This window comes from Aulostomus chinensis, chromosome 4, assembly GCF_037954235.1.
Source record: "Aulostomus chinensis isolate RoL2024-O1b breed Wild chromosome 4, RoL_Achi_v1.0, whole genome shotgun sequence".
NCBI classification, from domain to species: Eukaryota; Metazoa; Chordata; class Actinopteri; order Syngnathiformes; family Aulostomidae; genus Aulostomus; species Aulostomus chinensis.
The window spans coordinates 8,708,770-8,731,417 of record NC_141323.1 but is presented as its reverse complement, the minus strand read 5'-3'; the positions used below and the strand labels follow the sequence as shown (position 1 = coordinate 8,731,417).

The 22,648-nt window shown below is 50.5% G+C and overlaps 1 protein-coding gene across 2 annotated transcripts in view; it reads right to left on the bottom strand.

The window, feature by feature from the left end:
- Positions 1-293: 293 nt before the first annotated feature.
- lrp6 (low density lipoprotein receptor-related protein 6) overlaps positions 294-22,648 on the bottom strand; it is a 28,531-nt gene continuing 6,176 nt past the window's right edge. Inside the window, exons 3-23 of one of the 2 annotated variants that reach the window (XM_086201485.1) lie at positions 20,611-20,808; positions 19,594-19,790; positions 18,538-18,669; positions 17,582-17,978; positions 17,218-17,389; positions 13,363-13,579; positions 12,665-12,954; positions 12,110-12,336; positions 11,164-11,348; positions 10,476-10,802; positions 9,610-9,812; positions 9,322-9,533; positions 7,846-8,036; positions 7,192-7,512; positions 6,993-7,118; positions 6,660-6,896; positions 6,102-6,212; positions 5,248-5,475; positions 5,009-5,145; positions 4,819-4,916; positions 294-4,266 (exon numbers count right to left, since the gene is read on the bottom strand). In XM_086201485.1, the coding sequence (XP_086057611.1) occupies positions 3,954-4,266; positions 4,819-4,916; positions 5,009-5,145; positions 5,248-5,475; positions 6,102-6,212; positions 6,660-6,896; positions 6,993-7,118; positions 7,192-7,512; positions 7,846-8,036; positions 9,322-9,533; positions 9,610-9,812; positions 10,476-10,802; positions 11,164-11,348; positions 12,110-12,336; positions 12,665-12,954; positions 13,363-13,579; positions 17,218-17,389; positions 17,582-17,978; positions 18,538-18,669; positions 19,594-19,790; positions 20,611-20,808 (4,519 nt within the window). In that variant the 3' untranslated portion in view covers positions 294-3,953. The remainder of the gene's footprint in view (positions 4,267-4,818; positions 4,917-5,008; positions 5,146-5,247; positions 5,476-6,101; positions 6,213-6,659; positions 6,897-6,992; positions 7,119-7,191; positions 7,513-7,845; positions 8,037-9,321; positions 9,534-9,609; positions 9,813-10,475; positions 10,803-11,163; positions 11,349-12,109; positions 12,337-12,664; positions 12,955-13,362; positions 13,580-17,217; positions 17,390-17,581; positions 17,979-18,537; positions 18,670-19,593; positions 19,791-20,610; positions 20,809-22,648) is intronic. The other variant, XM_086201486.1, reaches the window with a different exon arrangement.

The following is a 22,648-nucleotide window of genomic DNA, read 5'->3' as shown; positions in this document are numbered from 1 at the left end:
AATTGATTGACAACTGCATCATGTTATGACTTTGTAGTAAACCCGCCTCATGGATACCCACGTCTGTCAAAGCGAGGTCGTTCAGTTTGACTAAAAGCTGGGAGTTCCTTCCATTCCTGCTTGCTGGGGAGAACCTGAACGTTGACTCACCGTCTCACTGACTGAAGGGCCTGCAGGCCGCAGCGCGACTTCATCACTGCCACTTCCACCAGCAGGTCCAGAGAAGTGGAAGGACATGTTTGTTCAGAACATTGAAACTGGGTGGAGCCTCAGAGATGGAACACAGGCAGCAGTCAAAGTTCACTCACTTTATATTTAACAAAAAGAAAACAAAATCAGCATTCATGTTACAACAGCTTATGTTGGCAGCTGGATGGGCTGTACAGGTCCATCAGGTTAAAGCAGTCGTATCAACGTTACACGGTGGGAACTGGCGAGCGACCACGCGACGGTCGACTCCAGGAAACTTGTCAAAGCACCATGACATCAGAACAGATGAAAGAAAAAAAAACACAAATATGACAAACTTCCGTTTTCCTGTCGAACCTCCAACAAGCTGGAGACAAAAGTGCTCGAAAATAAAAGTTTCCATCTTTTTAACTTCCTTTGACCTTTTCTACACTCTCCTCAACATCTGTACAAGTTCACCTCAGTCCACCTGCACTCCCAGGAAGACGGCTTTTAGTTCTGTGACTCCTTATTGTACAAATACCAGAATTCCCTCAGATGAGCGGCCGCGTGGCAAAACTCCCGTTACCATCAAACCTGTCAAGTGCCGAACGTTTGAGCAGAAAATTCACGAATGTTTTCATTCAGAAACGACAAATGTGTTGAGAGCGCCTGGTCAACTTTCTGATGCACACTGACATTCAGCGTCAGAATGAAGACTCCACGGGAACCAATGAGCTCATTGAGAGTTCGTGGCGCTACAAGTCGTCTCCTCGCCAGGCGCCACCTCGCTCAGACTCCATCCAAATGTCCACCGGAACTCAGTTCACTGCTGCGTGGAAACTACGTTTGTACCAGAAATCAGACAAATAAACTGTAAAGTGCAGTTAGAGGATGAGAACGTTTTCCAGATACACACACACACACACACACACACACACGTGTGGGCGACCGATTGTACTGCCGGACGCCGCCGGCGTGAACGGAGGCAGCGGGCAGCCAAAACTACACGTTCCCGTCCTGGATTTTGGGCTTCGTCACTATGAGGCCTGGAGCGTCGCCGCGCTGTCAAAATGGAATTCCGATTTTCTGACACGGGAAAAAACTGAGGGGAAGCAAGTTCAGCGGCATCCCATCATTCAGGAGTTCCCAGGTCATCTTCCAAACCACCGTCAGACACAACCACCCAGATGTTTCACCGGAACGTCACAACCACGACAGAGTACCGATTGGCTCACTCCAACACCCATTTGTTTACAGTATTTCTGATCCGGTTTGTAACCTCCACCACATGCTGACAAGATGGCGCGCCGGAGTGACCGAGGCACCGACAGCTGGATCGGCGAGGCAAATTCTAAAATAATTCCCATGGAAGCCGCAACATCGGGAGCTTCCCAGAGCCGGAGAGTCAGAGTCTGACTGGGGGGTTGGACAGGACTCGATTCAGTTCTGACCTCCACTCACCAGGCGTGCGGCCGTCTGGACAAATTGGAACGTTTCTGAAAATGTGATTTTTGATTCAGTGACTCGTAAAAAAGTTTTTCTTTAAAAATATAGAATCATCATCAAGCTGTGTTCTTGAATGTGTCTCAATGTTCTGATCACGTAAACCACGGAGAACCGAGAGGCGACGAGAACGAAGCTGCTGAGTCGATGAGTGGAAACGCTTCGATTGTCAGATTCATGCTGGTGTTATTTCTTCTCCACGCAACCGAACAGGAGCGACGCCGCCGCCACCATGACAACACGTCGTCACGAGTCCCAAAGACGACAGACAGAGGAAGCAGATCGTTGACCAAACGCCGTTTTAGACGTCCTCAAACATGGGATGGACTTTCAGACACTGAACCTGATGCGCTGAGGTGGCTGATGGGAGATTGTCGCCGTACGTTCTATGTGATACTCTGTAGAAAAATATAATGAGGCAATATAAAAAAAGATGGAATGAGAAGTACTGCAAGAAGTCAATGGATAGATTTACAAGGATTCTCTCTATAGCTTATGAGTATGTCATCTACACAATACGTGGTACAAAAATACTATATAGCGTTTAGCGGGCACTGGGTTCTGAAGGGTTTTCCTCAAAACAACAAAACAAAGAGGAAGGATGTGGAAGCGGTCAGGCACGAGAGCGGAGAGCTGCTTCCTGCGGCGCCGAGCCGACGTGGACGACAGCTAACGAACGCCGTCCGCCGAGCAGCTTTGGGTCTTTTCACGTCACAACAGGTTACGTTTGGTTTCCATCCTGCTGGAACAAACGTGAAGCTTCAGGATGTGAGTCGTGTTGCGTCGCCGCGGGAAAAAACACTTGAGGTTTGAAGGGAGGCGACAGAGGAGATACCAGCAGAAACTGGGTCCTCAAGTTCCCAGTAGGTACCAGAGTAACTAGTAGGTACCAGAGGGTCCAGTACGTACCAGAGTAACTAGTAGGTACCAGAGTACGTACCAGAGGTTCCGGTACGTACCAGAGTAACTAGTAGGTACCAGAGGTTCCAGTACGTGCCAGAGTAACTAGTAGGTACCAGAGGGTCCGGTACGTACCAGAGTAACTAGTAGGTACCAGAGGTTCCAGTACGTGCCAGAGTAACTAGTAGGTACCAGAGGGTCCGGTACGTACCAGAGTAACTAGTAGGTACCAGAGTACGTACCAGAGGTTCCGGTACGTACCAGAGTAACTAGTAGGTACCAGAGTACGTACCAGAGGTTCCAGTACGTACCAGAGTAACTAGTAGGTACCAGAGGTTCCAGTATGTGCCAGAGTAACTAGTAGGTACCAGAGGGTCCGGTACGTACCAGAGTAACTAGTAGGTACCAGAGTACGTACCAGAGGTTCCAGTACGTACCAGAGTAACCAGTACATACCAGAGTAACTAGTACGTACCAGAGGTTCCAGTACATACCAGAGGTTCCAGTACGTACCAGTAGGCACCAGAGTAACTAGTACGTACCAGAGGCTCCAGTACATACCAGAGGTTCCAGTACGTACCAGTAGGCACCAGAGTAACTAGTACGTACCAGAGGTTCCAGTGGGTACCAGAGGTTCCGGTACATACCAGAGTTTCTAGTGTGTAACAGTTGTTTGTAGTGTTTGCAGTATGTTTGTAGTACGTGTACTTGGTATTTTAGTAGTTTCCATCTTGTGGCAATGAAGAATTTTGTAGTGGTGAGCAGGAACTGGGAGCTGAAAGGTTCCTGTGGGCGTGGCCTCGGCGCCTCTGCAGTGTTGCGTGACCAACATCAGTCCAACGATTCAACACGACTCACAACAACAATCCTGCGAGTCGTTTCGTACATGAGAGGTCAACTCAAATCACAGTCCCAGTACCACATTCTGCCACTGATGCACCGCCCCGATCCAGTTCCCGTGGTTACTACAGCAATGTGACCTCGGGGGCGGGGCTCCTCTTCTCCACCCACCACCTGGAGCTGTAGACGGTTCATATTTGGCATCAGATAGTTTACATGTCCTGCTGCTTTCGTCCTTCAGCCTCGTTTCTCCTGTTTAAGGCAACTTATATTTGTGATGATTTTAATAAAACCTTTTCTTAAAAAATGTACAAATTTCTTAATACAAACCTCTATGGTATTTATCAGTAAACACTGTATAGAAAATATATAAATATGCTTTTCTCTTTTTAATGTACAAATGTTCTGCAGCTCCAGCATCTTCTTTCCTTTTTTGTCCTGCGTCTCATTGTCCTGCTTCAGTTTCCCGTTTTTAACCTCAAATATGCACAATTGCTATTTACACTGAGGGGCGGAGCTTGGACTTTCAGGGGTTTGGCTCACGAGGAGTCCGTGCAGGGTGACGGTGGTGGTGGGTAGAGGTGGTGGGAGTAACTGCGCTCAGTGTAAGGCGACGGCGGGCAGCTCTCACAGTTCTCCTCCGCCGACAGGTACTGGCTGCGGGGGGTCGGCGGCGGTGGAAAAGGCTCCGAATCATAGTTGAGGTCGCTGGTGTAGCCCTTGGCAGCAGCAGAGGTGGCGGTGTTGGACTTAAGTGGCGCCCGGCGTCCCGGTGTGTAGTCACTGTCACACACATCGGTGCTGCAGGGTGTGGTGGGCGGGGCAAAGGGGCGGTAGGTGTAGGGTCGATAGCTGGAAAACAGAAACATACATTAACTGACACATTCGACTCAGGGAGGACGAACCACGGAGGCAGTACGCCGCCATGAGTCATCAATGATGTCATCATTCATATCCATCACAGGTATCTTTCAACTAGCACTTGACTTCATTTTAGTATGTTCTCCTCATCATGTAACCTGTGCTACGCTCACACGTCACACCCACTACCATTACTGTGCTAAGCTAACTAGCATTGGTCTCAGAGGAACTGTTCTAAACAGGACCAGAAGCCTTCAGGGTTCCTTCTTTGGTTCCGTCATGGAAGCAGCAAGTGGAACACTTCAGTTCCACTTTGATTTAAGAGCAAAAGCTGACAGCACCATTTTCAGCCAAGAAATTTTATTTTCTTGCCATAAACAACAAGTATTGTTGTAATTTCTGGCATTATTTTACTCAGACAGAGACGATCGTCCTAGAAAGAAGCTGGTCAAGCACTCCTGAAAACCACGGCCGCGTCCGGAACCCTCTGGAACACGGACACGGAGTTCCAGGAGTCCAGCTTCCACTTCCTGAGGCCTGTACCTGTAGGAGCGGTGCGTCGAAGGGCTGTTGGAGGAGTAACCGAACTCCATGGTGTACTGAGATCGCACCGTCGCCGGGGAGGGGGGAGGGTTCAGGATCTGGAAGACAGGGAACACCACACACACGTTAGCTACCCGTGACAGCAGTGTGTGTGTGTGTGTGTGTGTGTGTGTGTGTGTCTCTCTCTCACCGGGGGGAAGTAAGTGCCCTTGGTGCTGGACGAGCTGCTGGACGAGGCTCCGGTCACGTGGGCGCGGTCATACGGAGGCCCACTGCTGCCTCCCATGATGCTGAGGGAACCAATCACAGACTTCCCTCTGGACATACCTGTCGAGGGTGGATATGAGCGACGTGTTAATCTCAAGAGATGGGGGGGTTAGGAACAAAACAAAGGTCCTCCCGTGACAGCACTCATGTCACACGGCCCACCTGGCAGCGAGCTGGACAGCGAGCTCGGGTGCGGCACGTATCCCAGCGGCACCGATGACGGCCCATGAACCACAAAGTCATTGGTGACTGTCTCACCGTCATCCTTCATTTGGGGACAGAGAACACGCTGGCAGACGAAGTACACGGCACCCACCACGAACAGTGCCATGACCACACCCACAATCGAGCCGATGGTGTTGTTTGGGGGAGGCGGCTCCTCTGTTGGGTCTGAAACCACAGGAGAGAAATTTAACTTCATTCAATTGTTGGATGTCAAACATCCTGAATTCCATAAAAAAAAAGACAAAAGTTGGTCGCTTGTTGTCATGGCGACAGAGCTGTGATGATGTCAGTTTTTCAACAACGTCAGATTCAAACACCGTGACGGATAAAGGTTCCGACCCTCAGACGCTGCGTCCGAGCTCACTTGTTGTCTTGGGCCGCTCACTCTCATCGTGACGCCATGCTTCAGTGAGGAAAGGTCACGTTGACGACAAATATTTGATGACCATCATCAACAGCAGGAGATGTGTGGGGAGAAAATCACAGTTTCCAGAGAAACGCCTCACCTCTAGTGCACACCGCCTCACGGTCCTCGTGCACTAGAGGCTTCCTCCTCTCCGTGTGGTTTTTAAGGTTTCTCGTGCTGGTCTGACCTGGCTTCATACGCTCCTGGGGGTTCAGTGGTTTTCTGCTGCTCGATGGGCCTTGAACTGATCAACTCAACGACTTTCTAGGCAATCTTGGTTAAGGTGTTTCACACCTGCTGCTTCATCGCCATAGTAACGGCTGATCTAGGATTCAGCAGCGTGGCGAGTGGCGTCTGGGTAAATGAGAAGGAACAGGAGACTCACAGCAGCCGATCTCGTCAGAGTTGTCCGTGCAGTCCATGTTGTGGTCGCACTTCTTGTGCTTGCCGATGCACTGGCCGTTGGAGCAGGTGAACTGGTCCGGAGGGCAGCGAACTGCAAGGCAACACAACTCGTTACCAGTGAACCTGAGCAGTATCGTGTCCACATCAGCTGCGACAGACTAGAATGCGCGACATGAAACTTGGTTCTGCAGCCTCGTTCCAGCTGATTCAGGGGCTTCTCCAGTGGAGGACAGCAGACCAACCAAGACCACAACAACTGGATCCACGCGTTCCAGCTGTAAAATGTGTGATGGACCTTCTTATCAGGTTTTTACAGAATAAGAGTCCCAAGCAGCTCCAACAAAACCATAATAACAATAGTATAATGCCTTTATTTTGAAGGTATCCAGGATCAGGCTTGGTGAGGCTAACAAAGAGATGATGCTCGTGCGGAGCGATGCTCATCCACGCACAACTGGCGGGTGGATCGATCACCGGGCTGTTTCTGGCTGTAATGATACGCCTGATGTCAGAGGTGGCCGGTAGGCGCACTCCTTACCTTCACACTTGTTCTCGTCCGAGCGGTCCTGGCAGTTGATCTCGCCGTTGCAGCGGAGGCTGAGGTCAATGCACTGCCGGCTGTCGCACTGGAACTCTGACTCTGAGCACACGGGACAATCCTCCTCATCGCTGCTGTCATCACACTCGGGGTAACCATCGCACCGCCACGCCTGCGGGATGCAGTCCACCTCACCGGACATGCAGGAGAACTGCTCTGGAGAGCAGGTGGGGGGTTCTGGGGGGGGGGGGGGGGGGGGGGGCAGAGCACCAGGACACTGTCACACAGAAGCTCACAGAACCGCAGCTAGAGTGTCTGACCGGTGGCGCTCACCTCCGCAAGACAGCTCATCCTGCAGCAGCACCAAGTGGACGGGACACGAGCAGCGAGTCGTCCCGTCTCCCTTGACGATGCAGATGTGGGAGCAGCCGCCATTGTCCCAGGTGCACGGGTGTTTACCTGGGGGGGGCAGACACATTAGCTTCTCCTCTCACTACAGCGGAGTCAACTCAGCGTGCTGGGCTACACTCACTGTACTCTCTCATGTCCAGCTCGTGTACGGCGTGGATGTCGCTCAGGTAGGCGATGCGGGCCTGGATCTTGGTGCGTCCCTCCCGCGTTGTCTTGTCGATGCGCTCAATCATCTGCTGCTGCTTGTCGATCCAATACAAGTGGTTCCCGAACACCGTCAGGCCCACCGGCTGCAGGATGTTGGAGTCAGCGATCACAATCCGATTGGCGCCTGAAAAAGAGCCGACGGGAAAACAAAAACAAGGTTGTAGGGCAAAAAAAACAAAAACAAACAAACAAACAAAAAAACGTCTGGAACCAAGGCAACAGAAGGGGGGAGGAGCTGAGGGGGTAGGCGGGAGGGGAGGCAGAGGACAGCGACACACCGAGGTCAACAGCAGAGCTCGCCATCACAACACCGGGCAAGTGATCAACTCGTTTAGATTCCAGGCTGATTGACAGGATCAGTTTCAGGGATCAGGATCAATAACGTCAACCTGAGGTCCTAGTGGGCGTCTGCTCCCGGGGGGGCAGGACCAAGCAGGTGAGGCGGCCGTCCCCCATCAGGACACAGACTCCTGAAACCTCCACCCTCCCCCCTCAGGACCCCCCCGGGACCTCCACCCCCAACTCCTGACCTCCTGGTGTACAAATGTCCAGTTCCTGCCAGACTTACCAGAGAGGTCGCTGCTCTCGATGCGCCGTAGATCCGAGTCGACCCAGAAAAGCTTCCCCACGTCGTTATCAATGGCCAGAGCGACGGGCTTCCCCAGACCGCTGAAGAACAGAACCTCCCGTTCCGTCCCGTCCAAAGCTGCCCGCTCGATCTTCGGAGAGCGCTCCAGCAAGTTGGTGAAGTACATGTACCTTCAGACAGAAGGAGGCAAACATGAACGTTCTGATTCTAACAGCAGAGGTCTGGTGTTTGGCTCCTTTTTCCCTCTCTGGGCTCAAGAGGGAACCAGAACATCTGCAAACTTCATCTGTTGACCACACAGTGACCCAAGAACCTGGCCCAGAGGGATGCCTGCAATTATTGTTCTACACAAGCAACTTGGCACTGGCAGGGTCCGTGGGCCGAGGGAGAGGAACCATAGACGAGCTGCAGATACAGACCCAGAGCTGTGGAACGTGTCCTGAACTCAAAGCCGTTTCAAGAGCTTTAACTGGACAAACATCACTGGAACAATTTGTCCCCCCATGAATGTCCAGGTTCTCCTGGAATCACCAGCAGACTCAAAAACAAACTGGCAGCTGGTGGAACTGGAACAAGAGCAGGCTGTCAGGGCTCGGGAGTCTCTACCCACAGTTTTTCAGCTGGCGGCGGCTCTTTGTAATCTCAATTAAAAAAATTAAAATCCGAAAAGAAGTCTGCTTCAACAAGTTCCTGCAGCGTCGCGGCGCCGCCGGAGCTCTGACCAGTGGTTTGGCTTCCACCAGACGTGCTGTGGGTCAGGCTCGTCCCCGCAGCAGCTCGGGGCTCCGCTCCAGCGGGGACACACGGTGAGGATCTGGCACTTCGTCATCTCGCCCCTTGTTGTTGCTCTTTGGCTGCTCCTGATTGGACGCTAACATCAAGTAAACAGTAGAAGAAGAATTTGGAGCTTCTGATTGGCTGACAGACCTGGAAGTCATCCTCAGTACATTCGCGCGAGATGGTTCTACTGAAGCAGCTCAACCCTGCCAGTAATGGCATTCGTAGTTGGACTGATAATAAACAGCAGTTACTGCACAATATTTCAGGCTGTTAACGCCATGATAACGCAGTACTAGTACCTTATGTTACTTCCAGGAGCAAAAGGGAGGTTTTTAACTGCGGCACTCGCAGAGATATTTTTCTGTCAGAGTGGCTTCCAGCGAGCCTGAGCACCGCTGGTCTGGACTGAACAGCTGACCAACGCTGACCGTGGAAGATCATGAGCACGAACCATCGCGGTCATGAGATGGAAACCAACGTCGCCAAACTCTGGCTTAAACCTTAAGTGTGGCAACATACAAACATGAAGATCATTCCAAGACTGTGACGTCACTCATTCCAGGTTGTGATGTCACATTTTGGGGAGAGAAAGTCAACAGACGCGACACCGCTGATCTCATTGAAGGAATGTTTGTTGTCAGCTGAGGAACACCAGTGTGGCGTGCAGGCACTGACCCTCTCTCCGGGTTGACCACGATGGCTCTGGGTTTGTCCTGCTCTCCTCGCAGCACCACGCCGACTCGGCTGCCATCGGTCCGGGTGACGTTGATGACATTGGTGACCTCACTGGTCCAGTAGATGAAGCGGCTGTAGATGTCGATGCTCAGGTCATACAGCTGCAGTCCCTGGCTGGGTCCGGCCAGCGAGCTCGCCACCACCGTCATACTCTGAGGCAGAGACGTCACAGGTCATGTGGCTGGAAAACAAATGCTGCAGTTCTGCTGTGGACTTCTTTAGGCTCACCTGGTTCCCATCCTCCTGAGCGCGGCGAATGATATTCTGCTTGGAGTCGATCCAGTAGAGCTGTTTGTCCAGCGGGTCGTAGTCGATGGCGCGGACGTTCCTGAGGCTGTGGATGGGCAGGATGATGTCAGGACTCTGCTGCTCGTCGATCACCATGCGGTTGATGGCCATCTTCTGGCTGAACAGCAGGAAGGATGTTGGTGCTGAAAGAGAGAGAGACAAACGCCTCAAACACAGATTCACTCATAAATCTGTCTTAGTGTAGTGAGGTACACACGCAGACACGAGCAAACGAGAAGACATGCCGGGCGTCCTGAGTATTTCCATCATCGACGACAGCTAAAGAGTCCGGTGATGCCAAACGCCCTGTAGCCCAGCTGATATTTGGCTCAACCAGCAAAAGCAGAGCCAAGAGCCCATGCTTCTACCGGCCTGATGATTATACATGACGTGAAGAACAAACCAGGCCGACGAGTGGGAAATGATCACTCACAACTCAGCCGAGAAATTCGGCTACCGCCATACCAAACTTCCAGTAACTGAACAGATCGGAACTCCATCCAGAAAACCAGCGTTTTCAAATTTGTTAACTTGACAAATCCTGACGGAGAGAAATAGTGAATTAACCCAGAGTTTATCCTCCTCACCACGGTCATGTTTCTGAATGACCGTGGTGAATATTCGCTTGTTGGTTCCCCGTTTCTTCCCAGTAACACCAGTAATATTACCAGGTGAAAATCCTCCTCGTCCTCCACGACTACAGTGATGTTGCCATCTTTGATGGTGTCATTCAGATGTGGCCGGTGAAGACATTCAACAGATAACCAGACACATTCTAATCAGGACCAGGACACTGGGTCTCTCACCGCTGCAGGTCTTGTTGTCATAGTTGAGGGAGAAGTGGGCGGGGCAGCCACACACAAAACTGCTGACGGGGACGGCGAGGCAGAGGTGGGAACAGTGTCCGTTGGTGGAAGCGCAAGCGTTCCAGCCACCCTGTCTGGACGAATGGAATACCAGGATGTCCATGACATAGTCCAGGTGGCCCTGGATGACGGTGCGGTTCTGACCACTGGTTTTGTTAGCACGCTCAATACTGCGCTGGCTCCAGTCCGTCCAGTAGATGTAGTCCTGGTACTGGGTGAGGCCAAAGGGATGAGGGAGGTCATCAGCAATCACCTCACGGTCCTGACCTGAAGAAAAGAAACGACCAGATGACATTCAAAGCGACTCAAGTAGACAAAACCACAACACCGTCAGTAAGATGTCTGCGCAGCAGGAACACGCTTTGTCCCAGCAAGGCCTTCGCCTGCATCGAGAACTGGAGCAGAAGAGGTCTGACATCATTGGAGATTCTGCTTCTGGGAACCCTTCCAGACAAAACAGCAGCATCCTTCAGAGCTTCTATCTCAGCCACTTTGAATTTTCCCTCCTAGAAGTCTATGAGCAGGATGGCGGCAGGAACATGTGCCGTCGTCCTGGACTGCCAGAGCTCGTGTTTGTGGCGAGAGCAAACACAGCTGTAACCAGCACAGCAGCATCAGCCGTGATTACCCAGCATGTTGGAGGACTCGATGAGCGTCGTGTCCAGGTCCGTCCAGTACAGGCGCCGCTCTGCGTAGTCAATTGTGAGTCCGTTGGCTCGACCCACGTTGGCCACCAGAGTGATGCGACCCGTTCCGTCCATTGCTGCTCGGTCGATCTTCGGCTTCCCGCCCCACTCGGTCCAGTACATGTACCTGTGCAGAAGAACAAGACAGAGCCTTTTAATCTCCAGCGTCACTCGAGTGAACACAGGAGGGGAGGAGCAGGGAGCACCTGCGTCACCGTTTGATGACCTTCCTGCTGTCCTACTCATCAAAGTCTAAGAGGCAACAATTGTGACTTCCTTGTAATCAGTGGATGAAGAAGATGTGGAAACAACACCATTAAGATGGTGATTCAAACAAAGTATGAGTTGATGATTTGTCTTGGCTGTCGCCATGACAACAAGCTAACTACTTTTAAAAAACTGGTTTTCTGATCAGATGAACTGCAGGAAGTTCAAAACGGCGTCCCACAAATATCTTGGCTGAGATGAAAGTGATGGATTCATAGCAGCTCCCGAGGCAGCACTGAGTGTCTGCTGGCTTCTTCAAATGATGAAAACCACATCACAAGAAAAACTGAACCTCCTGGCCCCGATGACGCCGGTGGAGCCGGACATGAAGTCGACACAAAGAGGACGACTCAAACGCTGTGAGTATCTGCAGTCAGACAACAACACATCGTATGATGCTGCATCAAACGTCCCGTGTTGGTTCTGATCAGAACTCACAAAACAATCATTTAAAAATTGTTAGCTTGTCGTCATGGTGACAGACTAAATCACACTGTCCTATCAGGGACATCCACAGGTGCACAATGGTCATTTCAGTCATGGTTAATGAAACGTGCTGCTGTTCAAAATGTTCTGTATGGTGGTTTTAATCCTCCTGCTGTGGCTCAAGACACGTCTCACCCTTCGGCTGGATCCAGAGCCAGAGCTCGCGGACTGTCCAGATCCTTCCACACCAGGACCTGCCGGTGCTGTCCATCTAATTTGGCCACCTCAATACGGTTGGTGCCGGTATCAGCCCAGTACAGGTTCTTCCCCAACCAATCCACTGCCATCCCTTCTGGGTAGTCCAGGCCAAACTCCACCACGTGCTCCAGTGCACTGCCATTCATGAAGGCCCGGCTGATGGTCTGAGGAGGAGCAGAACAAACCCCGCACACGTCAAGATTCTGAGTTTCAACAGCTTCTCAAAGACTCGATCAATTTACAAGTCCTGCATGAACAATTTAGTAGAAATATAATGTTCACAGCTAGGTTTTCATCAGGTTACAAACACCTGAAACTAAGATCAGGGTGGAGTCATTAGCTAGGAGTGACCCAAAGTGACAATAATGTTACTCGTGGCACCTTACTGAAGTTCCGCCCATTCTAGGTCTTACTAGTAATGCAGGAAGCTGTCAGCCTCCAGCCCACCAGCAGCAGCAGCAGCAGCAGCGCATGCATCATCACTCGTCTCACCTTCAGAGTGATATCGGTCCAGTAGATCCGGTTGTCGGTGACATCAAAGTCCAGTGCAGAGGCCTCCTTGACGCCCGTTAGGGGGATGGCCACATTGTTGTTGTTGGTCTCCAGGGAGATGCGGCGGATGTCGGTGTGTCGGGAGAAAAGCAGGAAGGCCTCTGGGACAATGCAGGTTCGCATGTCAGCAATGAGCTCCAAGCCAATGGGGCAGCCGCACTGAACACCCTGAGGCTTGTAGAGGCAGAGGTGGCTGCAGCCGCCGTTGTTCTCGGCACACAGGTTCGTACCTGCGGAGAGAGATTATTTACCGGCTGTTAGCAGGGACGCAGAGGCTGCATTCCTGCCGACGCATGAGCCAGAACTGTTGATCAGAACCTAAAATCAGTCAGGACTTGGTCCAACAATCTGCTGACAAGTCATCCACAAAACAATCATTCAAACGGTTGTTATTTCCTCACTGTGCTGACAGACCTAATGGACCGTGAATTCGCACTTTCTACAGATGGCCCCCCATCGTGGTTCCAGCACCATTTCAACCTGCAGCAATATCACTTCAAACGACTCCCAGGTTTGAATCAGTCTGTCAATGTGTGGAGTCGGTGGATAACGAGGCTTCAGATTTCCAGCTAACATGCCATGGTGGCCGACTTGCAGCGGACTGGAACTCTGCCTGTCAGCACCCAACTGAGACTTACCAAAGGCCTTGTGGACGTATGTGGCCTTGAGCCCCATCAGGTCAGGCAGCTGGTCAATAATGAACTCCCGCTCCGCGGAGCGTTTGTGGACACGCTCGATGCTGCGGCGCTGCCAGTCGGTCCAGTAGATGTAGTCGCCCAGTAATGTGAAGCCAAAAATGTGAGGAAGTTTGTCCTCCACCAGCACCCGCCGCCCTGTCCCGTCCATGTTCATCACCTGGGGGAGACAATGGCAGTGTTACACACCAAGAGGCTGTGTGGTCATATGAGCATGCGTGTCTTAACGTTGATGTGTTGGTTGAGATCAGGACGCGTCCGGCCGACGGAACCTGTGATACACTCATGGCAACATGTGTTCATTTTTGATTTTATCTCTTCGTCTTTGAAGTTACCATTGCAGTTGAATTTCTGATAAGTTAGCGCCTCGTGCTTGTAGGAAATAAGGATCAGATGATTGACGTCTCATGATATTTCATGGTATTCTTTCAGGTTCCTATGTAAATGATTGCTGTTGTTTCATGGATCCAAAGAATCCAGCTTGTCTTCCTGAGGTCTGACAGCTCCGTACTTGTAACTACGACCACTAAGTGTACTCAATATACACTACAATCAAAGTCAAATCAAATGTTGAAGGGACAGGAAACAAGAGAGTGAAGCCCCCCCCCCATGGTCCCGCTCAACAGGAGCCATGGAGACAGAGTCTCAACTTCATTAACAACAGTGTTTCATAAAATAAAGTACATAAAAGCACGAAGAGAAAACACAGATGTTTTCAATAACCTCCACCTGATTGTAGATGAGGTGGAACCCATCAGTGGGATTCCCATCATGCTCGGCAGACGCAGGAGGAATGGACCGTTAACACATTGTGTTTCCTAGATAGTGAGTTTGCTCAGAAAAGCTGAGGTGAACTGGTAGCTCATTGCAGTGGCGCAAATTAGAAGAAACCACCTGAGCAAACGAACAAGAACAGCAAACGGCTGCTGCGTTTCCTCTCTCTCTATTGCATCGAGCTTCCGCGGACACAACAACAGAACCGATGAGGCCCGGAAGCGAATTAAAATGACCACAGACAGACAACAGTGGTTCAATAATGATGGAGACGCAGAACGCTGCGGAAGCAGACTTCTTCAAGTTTATTTTAAGACCAAATGACTTCTGGGACATGAGGACGGGAGAAGGACACATCAAGATGGAGATCTACAGAAGCGTTTAAAGCTGAAGAAGAGAGTTTTAGTGATGTCTCTGAGAGCTGAGTGCTTTATGACGTTTGTGGGGTTCGACTTAAAGGATGGAAACAGAGGCAAAGCCCCTCCTCAATCAGGATGCTGTTGTCTGTTACAGAGTAGAGGTGTGAGAGAAAAATCCATGGGATTTCCACACCCTGATATTATGTTTTGCAATTATGTATCCATTTCTAATCAACAGTTTGCATGCAAAGATTCATGGCAGTTGCGCATTTCACTTTCCTGCATCAATTGCTAGATGAGCCCTGAAGTCCACTCCAACGGGAAGTGAGCGCACCGCGGTAGCAGCAGCATCAGCAATGCCAGCTGAATGTGGCCCGGTGCTGTAGAGCGGAGGGTTGGTGGCTCCACACACTCCAGTGCCCCTGCTCAACAGCTGATGTGTGTGACAACTTTAGAGGCATCCCAGCTGGGGGTGCCGGGGCTCTAGACTTTGTCCAAAATGGTCGCACATGTGACCTTTTGTTTGGAGCCTGCAAGTTCAATTTTGACCGAGTGGCATTTGCGCGAGTGCATGATCGTTGCTGTTTTGGTTTAACAGACGTTTCAGATAAAAGCCATCTTTTCATCCTCACTGGTGCCGCTTCTCTCCCCCTCCTGCACTCTCCTCTGTTCTGTGGCTCGGTTGTGTTCTGGCTGCGATGCCTATCACATCAGTTGGTAGCACCGGTGCTACCAGAGGAAAAGTGAGTCCAGAGCCCTCGGTACACTTCAGGATGTTTTGGCAACGTACACGTGGCAGGCCTGCCAGGGGCTGTTGTGCCTGCTGAGCGCCCGTTCAGACACTGACTCGACTGGTTGACCCGGACTGGCTGCTGGCTGCCGCTAATGTTGGTCTGCGTAGAAATAAGCTTGTTCAGTCTTTACATGAGCGAAGCTTGTTGAGATGACCTGCTGGATCGGAAAACGTACTGATCAACATAAGGCTGGTGAATTTTAGGAGTCATATAGAGAAAACAACCACAAATAAATGCGTCCGACCGTAACGACCGAACTCTTGCCAGAATGATGCTTTAAAATGTAGAAAGAGTTATACAGCAGTGGTTTTTATGTTTGTGGACTCCTAACCCTGATTTATGGAAATGTTAATTACTTTGCTCATATTGCACAAACATTGGTTGAATATTTTACACAGATTTCATGCAGGTTTGTGTGGTGTCTTTCGTAATACGATAGCTTTCCTAAAAATAAAACTTGCAATATATCCCCTTTCTTACAGGATTGCAATAAATCCCACCATAATCACTGCATCATGATATATTCTTTCTTGCCAATGCGCGCCTGGAGCAGAGCTCTTTGAAATCAGGGCTGTCAAAAAATGTATTGACTTGTGTTTGATCGCCTGCTCAGAATTCCATCATTCAGTTATTAAGTTTGTGCTGAAAATTCTGAATGAAATAGTTTTGACTCCATGTGTGTGTTGAGTGATCAATGCAATGTGATGTACGTACCATTACACCGACCTGGTGTTTCACACAAAATCTGATCTTCAACTCTAGTTTGACATTTCCAGCAAATGTCAGCTGAGGACCGTCAGGGAATGGAGGCCAGGACGGCCCAAACTACACGCATCCCAACTAAAACATCTGATTCAGTGAAGAGAGACTCTGTATGTTGGGAGAATCTGACATGCTTTCTACCATCAGAGAGCCTGAAAATAAGAAATGAACTGAATAAATGAATCAGGCCAAAGCAGAAACAGTATCAGGGTTAGCTGGACAAAAGAGATGACCAAACAACACGGTGCCGCCCCCGCATCGCTGGAGCAGGGACAGCCCCTTTACCTCAGTTTAATATCAATGCTGTGCATCATTTGAGAAATGTTTAGCGGGACTTGAAGAGAGCAGTGATGTGCGGAATGTCAGGCCTATAATCTGTTCTCTTTCACACACGCGCTCAGACGCACGCGCGCGGTGGTGTATAAATATCAAGAGAAGTTTCCATCCTCTGTGAGGTGGCCTCAGCCAAGAGGTCTCCTCTGGATTGGGAGTTGTGACCGCAGTGTGGCGAGCGTTCAGATTCTGGGTCTATTCTAAACAGAGCCGACCGCAGCTGGAGTACTCGCCACAATCTGAACCAGATGTGGGATCTCTCAGACACACACGAGGGAGGTAAGCAAGGCTCTCAGCCCCCAACAACAGCTGGGCCTGGAAGGGGGTGGAGGTGGGGTCGTTCCACCTCAGAAAGGAAAACCAGGAACATAAAAAACCAAGAACATGGCAAGATGGCGAGAGGAGGCGACCACAGAGAGAGCCGGATCAGACTGTTTTCATGGCCGACTGGACGCATCAGAGGTTTTGACCTGACTGAAAGGATCCAGAGGTATCGACAGGCGTCAAGCCCGCAACACTGCGCCGTGCCCCTGATCTTCATCAGAGTCTCAGGAAATCATCAATTACAGAGTGACAACCACAACGGGCCATCTTCCCCCTTCGGGATCATCAGCTACATGCTAGCAGCTTGGAAATGCTATACTTCAACCAAATGCTAACATTAGGGTTAGAGTTTCCAAAGATCCAGTGCCAGTGACACCCTATTAGAATAAGACCCAGTTTATATTAGGCCTGCTGGCTCTGGGGAAGAACTGACACACAAGCTAAACTCTCACCTCGATCATGTCCGTCTTAGCGTCTCCCCAGTAGATCTTGCGTTCATCGTAGTCCAGCGCCAAGCCGTTGGGCCAACCTAGTGAGGTGTTGACCATCACTACTCGCTCCATCCCATCCAGATCTGCACGCTCGATCTTGGGCACCTCGCCCCAATCAGTCCAGTACATGTACCTGAGGACGACAGGGAGACACTCATCACCAACTGGTACGAACCCGCGATCAGTATCAGCTGATATTGGCGATTGATGATCTGGCCGGACCATCATCTCCTCAGTGTTGAACTGAAAATCCATAGAACCGTTCTGACATAACAGCATTATTTCTAATGGATAAACAGAATAACTGATAAATCATTTAGCTTACCCGGCCACAGGGTCCAGGACAATGGCTCTGGGCTCGTCCAGGTCTTCAGAGATCAAGATCTTGCGCATGGTCCCATTGAGCCGTGTTACCTCAATGCGGTCGGTCCCAGTGTCAGTCCAGTAGAGGTTCCTGGCAATCCAGTCAACAGCGATACCGTCAGGGTGGTTCACCTGGGATGTAACCACAAACTGGGCATCACTGCCGTCCGGCAGGGAGCGGCGGATAGCTTTCACGTCATCGTCGGTCCAGTAAATGTAGCCCTCCACCGGGTCATAGTCGATGGCGATGGCGTGGCGAATATCATCCACCTGCAGGATGATGTCGGTGAAGTCTGGTGTGTCCAGGGAGATGCGGCGCAGGTCTGTTCGCCGAGCTAGCAGCAGCATCTGAGTGGCACCTGCAGACAAACACCTTCATTGAACATTTCATTCACAACAACACTCTTACAGGTGCGTTAGAAACCAACACTGCAATTCTCAGTTATACAGTAATACATGATTGACAAGTGGCTGACTACTGGACTAATTTAACCAATGAGTGTTGAACTGAGAATGTGCATCAGACCCCGCCCCCTGGTCGCTGGTCAAATACCAGCGAGTCCTGTCAAATGACCTCACCAAAGGCAGAGAATTTCTTCGGCCACCACTTTTCAGCTGCCATGAGATGGTTTAAATGTGAGAAAACACAACTGAGGTTGGTGAAGTGAAGAGAATCTGCTGCTTTGATTTCAGAGGCACTGATTAGTGATCTGGATGTTTGGGACAAAATAGCAGTCACTGGTCCATCTTTGTCCTCTATGACGACAATAAACACTCGCCACGCATCCGCGTCTTCAGCTCACGCTGTGCAGGACTTGGTGACCTACTCCTCGGATTCAGAACAGCTATTTTCACCATCTAAAATGTTGTGTAAGGTGCTGAGACCACGACGTGTCAATGTGGGCTGCATGTCCTCACCGTCTCGGCAGGTTTTCCCATCCTCAAGAAGCTGGACGCCTGTGGGGCAAGCGCACTGGTAGAAAGGCGAGAAGGGAGACAGGAGGCAGAGGTGGGAGCATCCTCCATTCTTCAGGGAACATGGGCTACTCACTGTTGGCAACATGCAGGTCACATGACAGTTATATCCTGAGACACCTTTACATTCCAGCTACATCAAGAACATCTCACAGCTGATGAAAAAAATGTTCAGGAGACAACTAATATCAGACATGGTACTCAGACTCACACCATGATTTGAATTATCTACAAAATTAACCGGAATGATGGGCGGCCCGGTGGAGCAGTGGTCCTCCCCGTGGCCCCCAGCAAGAAGGTTGTGGGTGGACCAGTGGTCCTCACTGTGGCCCCCCATCAAGAAGGTTGTGGGTGGAGCCCCGGCTGCAGCACGGGGTCTTTCTGTGTGAGTCTCCATGTTCTCCCTGTTCCTGCTGGGTTCTCTCTGGTACTCCAGCTTCCTCCACAGTCCAAAGACATCAAGAGGGACCAGGTTAATCCAGACTCTAAATTGACCGTAGGCGTGGCTGGGAGAGCCAATGGTTGTCTGTCTCTATGTGTTGGCCCTGCCATGGACTGGTGACCTGTCCAGGGGGAAGGCTGCTGGGATAGGCTCCACCCTCAACAGGAGAAGAGGGGGTCACCCAGAAAGACCCTGTGCTCCAGCCGGGGCTCCACCCACAGCCTTCTTGCTGGGGGGCCACAGTGAGGACCACTGCTCCACCGGTCTGCATCACTAACATTTTGATCCTTTCAATATAATTAAATCAATCAAGGCTACATTGTAAGCTGCTGTCATCCAAACACAGTCCTGCAGACGCAGTGATGATGGAACGTATTTGAGACAGATGACGGACTAAAGTGACAGACAGAAACAGGCTCCTGCTCCTCTTTTCCAGAGGTTTACCAGGTTGATTGCATTTTTTTTTTGGCAGAATTTGTTTTCATGAATGGAGAGAAAATGACCAGCGATCATCACAAGTTGATAGTGATCAGTCAGATATGGGCGTTGGGACTCACAGAGTGGTTGTCTCTTGGGGCTGAAGACATGGATGTCCATGGGGGAGAAGATGTTGGAGTGGACAACACGCTGCTCAGCTCCTGTCTGCTTCCTGCAAGAGTGGATGGAATGGGTGTGCCAGTCGGTCCAGAACAGCGTGTCCTCATAGAGGGTGAGGGCGAAGGGGTGAGGCAGCTCTCCTTTAACCACAACCTCCCTGAAATACACACACACCTTTCATGTCAAACTTGATAAACACAGATAATTGCAAAGCTGCTCGCTCTCTCAGTCAAAGTCGCTCGACCATCAGCTGTATGACACAGCTCATCTAAAAACAAGACGCTTGTTCCTTGAGTCGTTTGAATCCAACTGCAGGAAAATGCACAGCAGGTAATCACCATGACACGGAACTGCCACGCTTCATTTAAGTAGGATTTTGGCGACATATCCGTCAGTGTCACTCACTATAAAGACATTATCATGGGCGTGTATTTAAACCAAGCCTGAATTCCCAACTGTCGCGGCTCTGTGGCGTTCTGGCTATGATACTGTTCACATGAGTCCTCTTAGGTGCTTTGAGGTACAACTCCTAGCATGTCGCGCACAACTGCGGTCAGTTCCAAAGTGTCCAGTGACTGAATCAGCAGAATATTTCTGTCAGCTTCTTGACGGGGATGTTGTGTTTCTTCCTCCTCCCTCTCAACAGCAGCCCAAACTCAAACTGTCTCTGGGCTTCCGAGGAGAGGCAGAGCGCTGCGATGAACGAGACGCTACTCCACAGTCCAACACCAGACAAAACACAACACAGGGCAGCACAAGACACAACAATCGTTTCATTTCAACTATCTTTTTGTGATCGTGGGCTGCTGAGTTTGAAATTGAAAGACAACGATGGCCCAGCGCTGTTGGTGCTGTGGCGCAGCTGCAGAAGAGGAGGTGTCATCAAGCGCGACGGTGGAAGGACATGACCAGACATCTAAGATGCTTTGACTTTTGTCGGTTGGTGTCTTGGGCCCAGGCAGCAGCTCAGCACCTACCTGGAGGTTCCGTCCAGGCTACAGCGGTGGATGAAGTTGTGCTTGGCGTCGGCCCAGTAGAGTTTTTGCTGGCTGTAGTCCAGTGTCAGGCCGTTGGGCCAGTAGATCTCTTTATCGATGATCATGGAGCGGTTTGTCCCGTCCATCCCTGCCCGCTCGATCTTTGGGATCTCGCCCCAGTCCGTCCAGTACATGTACCTGAGAGGAGGCAGGGAGACGCACGTTCAGTCCTACATCATACAAGTACTCAACATTTGATTCATCCTGAACGGCAGCCATTTACGAGCTTGGATCTATTCTGCGCTCTTGCACAGTGGAGAAAATAAAAACTGCCAAAAACAGAACAAAAAGCCACCATCTACCCAAGATGGCCGACTGCACCTCGGGGTGGTCCGGGCCGAGCACTGGATAAATGTGACATCGAGGATGGCCGAACAAGGAAAAGGAGAATGTTTATAACTGTGGATCTAACAAGCATCAGTTTAAGCTACGATGTTTGTTATAATATAATTTTAGGAAATGAAAATGAGCTTGTTTCGAAGTTTCAACTACTATTCAAATATTTTTAAGCCATTTTTCCCGATTGGTAAACGATGCAAAAAGAAATGTTTCTGTTTTTATTGTCTGAGGTCAATTTGGGTTGAAAAGATCGATAGGGACCAAAAAAAGTGGAATCAACGAGATGTTAACATCAGCAACCACCAAAAGTCTGCACTATGATGTCATCAACAACAGTCTACACTTCCCCAACACTTGGGGGCAACAACCACGTCCCAAGGGGGTGTTGGTGGGGCGGGTCTCGCTGGGCAGCTAATTCTCCTCTTGTTTGCTTTAATTACCTTCACAGCTGGAGAGCCCCTCTGTGGCCCCCGTCCCCCCACACCGCCATCCCCCTTCAGCCTCTCCACAGCCTCCAATCTTGAGTCTTGTTACTGCCGTGTTAGAGGAGCTGGTTTGATTGGGATAGCCCCAGTTCACACTTGCCATTAAGAGCCGTCATAGGGCCCGTTCCAGGAAGGAGGCCCCACCTCCTCGGAGTCCGGCCCTGAACTGTGAGCTGATTCACCCTCTGATGGAAACTCTAGGTTCTGGTCTCAGATCAGCTGGTCTGAGTTCTTTCATCAACTCTGACTAGGTTCCCTCTGAGTTCAAAGCCCACATGAACGGAGCCCCGGTACTACGAGGCCCCGGCAGACCTCCCTCCTCTGAACCAGAGATCCTGGCGCTCCTGCGGCCAGTAGGAACTCATTTTAGGGGGAAGCGAGGAGCAGCGAAGGAGAGAGAGAGGATTGGAGTGAGAGCAAGCAGCTGCTGAGTCCCTGTGTCAGTGGGAACCTTTCTGTCGGTTCAGCACAGATCTCAGTTCTGACTGACAGGTGGTACCAGCGTAGCGGTGCTGAAGCTGAACTGGGTTTTCATGCAGGTGAAATATGAGGATCAGCTTCAATGTCTGAAACTCAGTCAGAATCATTCAGAATCATTCAGGGGCTTCAGCTCCGGGGCCTGAGCCCGCAGCGGCGACGACTGGAGAAAAATTTGATACATTCAGTATCTGGCTCCCTCTCTCTCTCTGTCTCTCTGATAACGAAGGTTATTTCATTTGTATTAAAAAAAAAAGTTGAAACTCCTCCATTTTGACAGTTATTTCTTAATTCAACACCAAACTAGTGATTTGTGCATTATAACACGAAGCTTCCCTTTTTGTAAAGGGTAACAACCCTTTAAAGATGAGTGTGGTCACAGCCCTGTGACCCTCATCAGCTCTGTGGTGGGGGGGCAGGATCCTCAGCTCTGGTCAAAGCATCACTGTTGCAGCTCTTACTCTTACCTTGTGGGACATGTGGACATCAAAGCAAAAATGTAGCGTTAAAATTAAAAAACATGATAAACACCGAGCGACCCGATGATGGTAACTACAGCTACTGGCAAAGCTAAGCTAACATCAGCCAACACCAGAGCCCACTCACTTCCAACAACTAGCTTATCAATGCCTGGAGTCAGCGAAGGTGACACCTCACTCACCTTCATCGTTTAATGT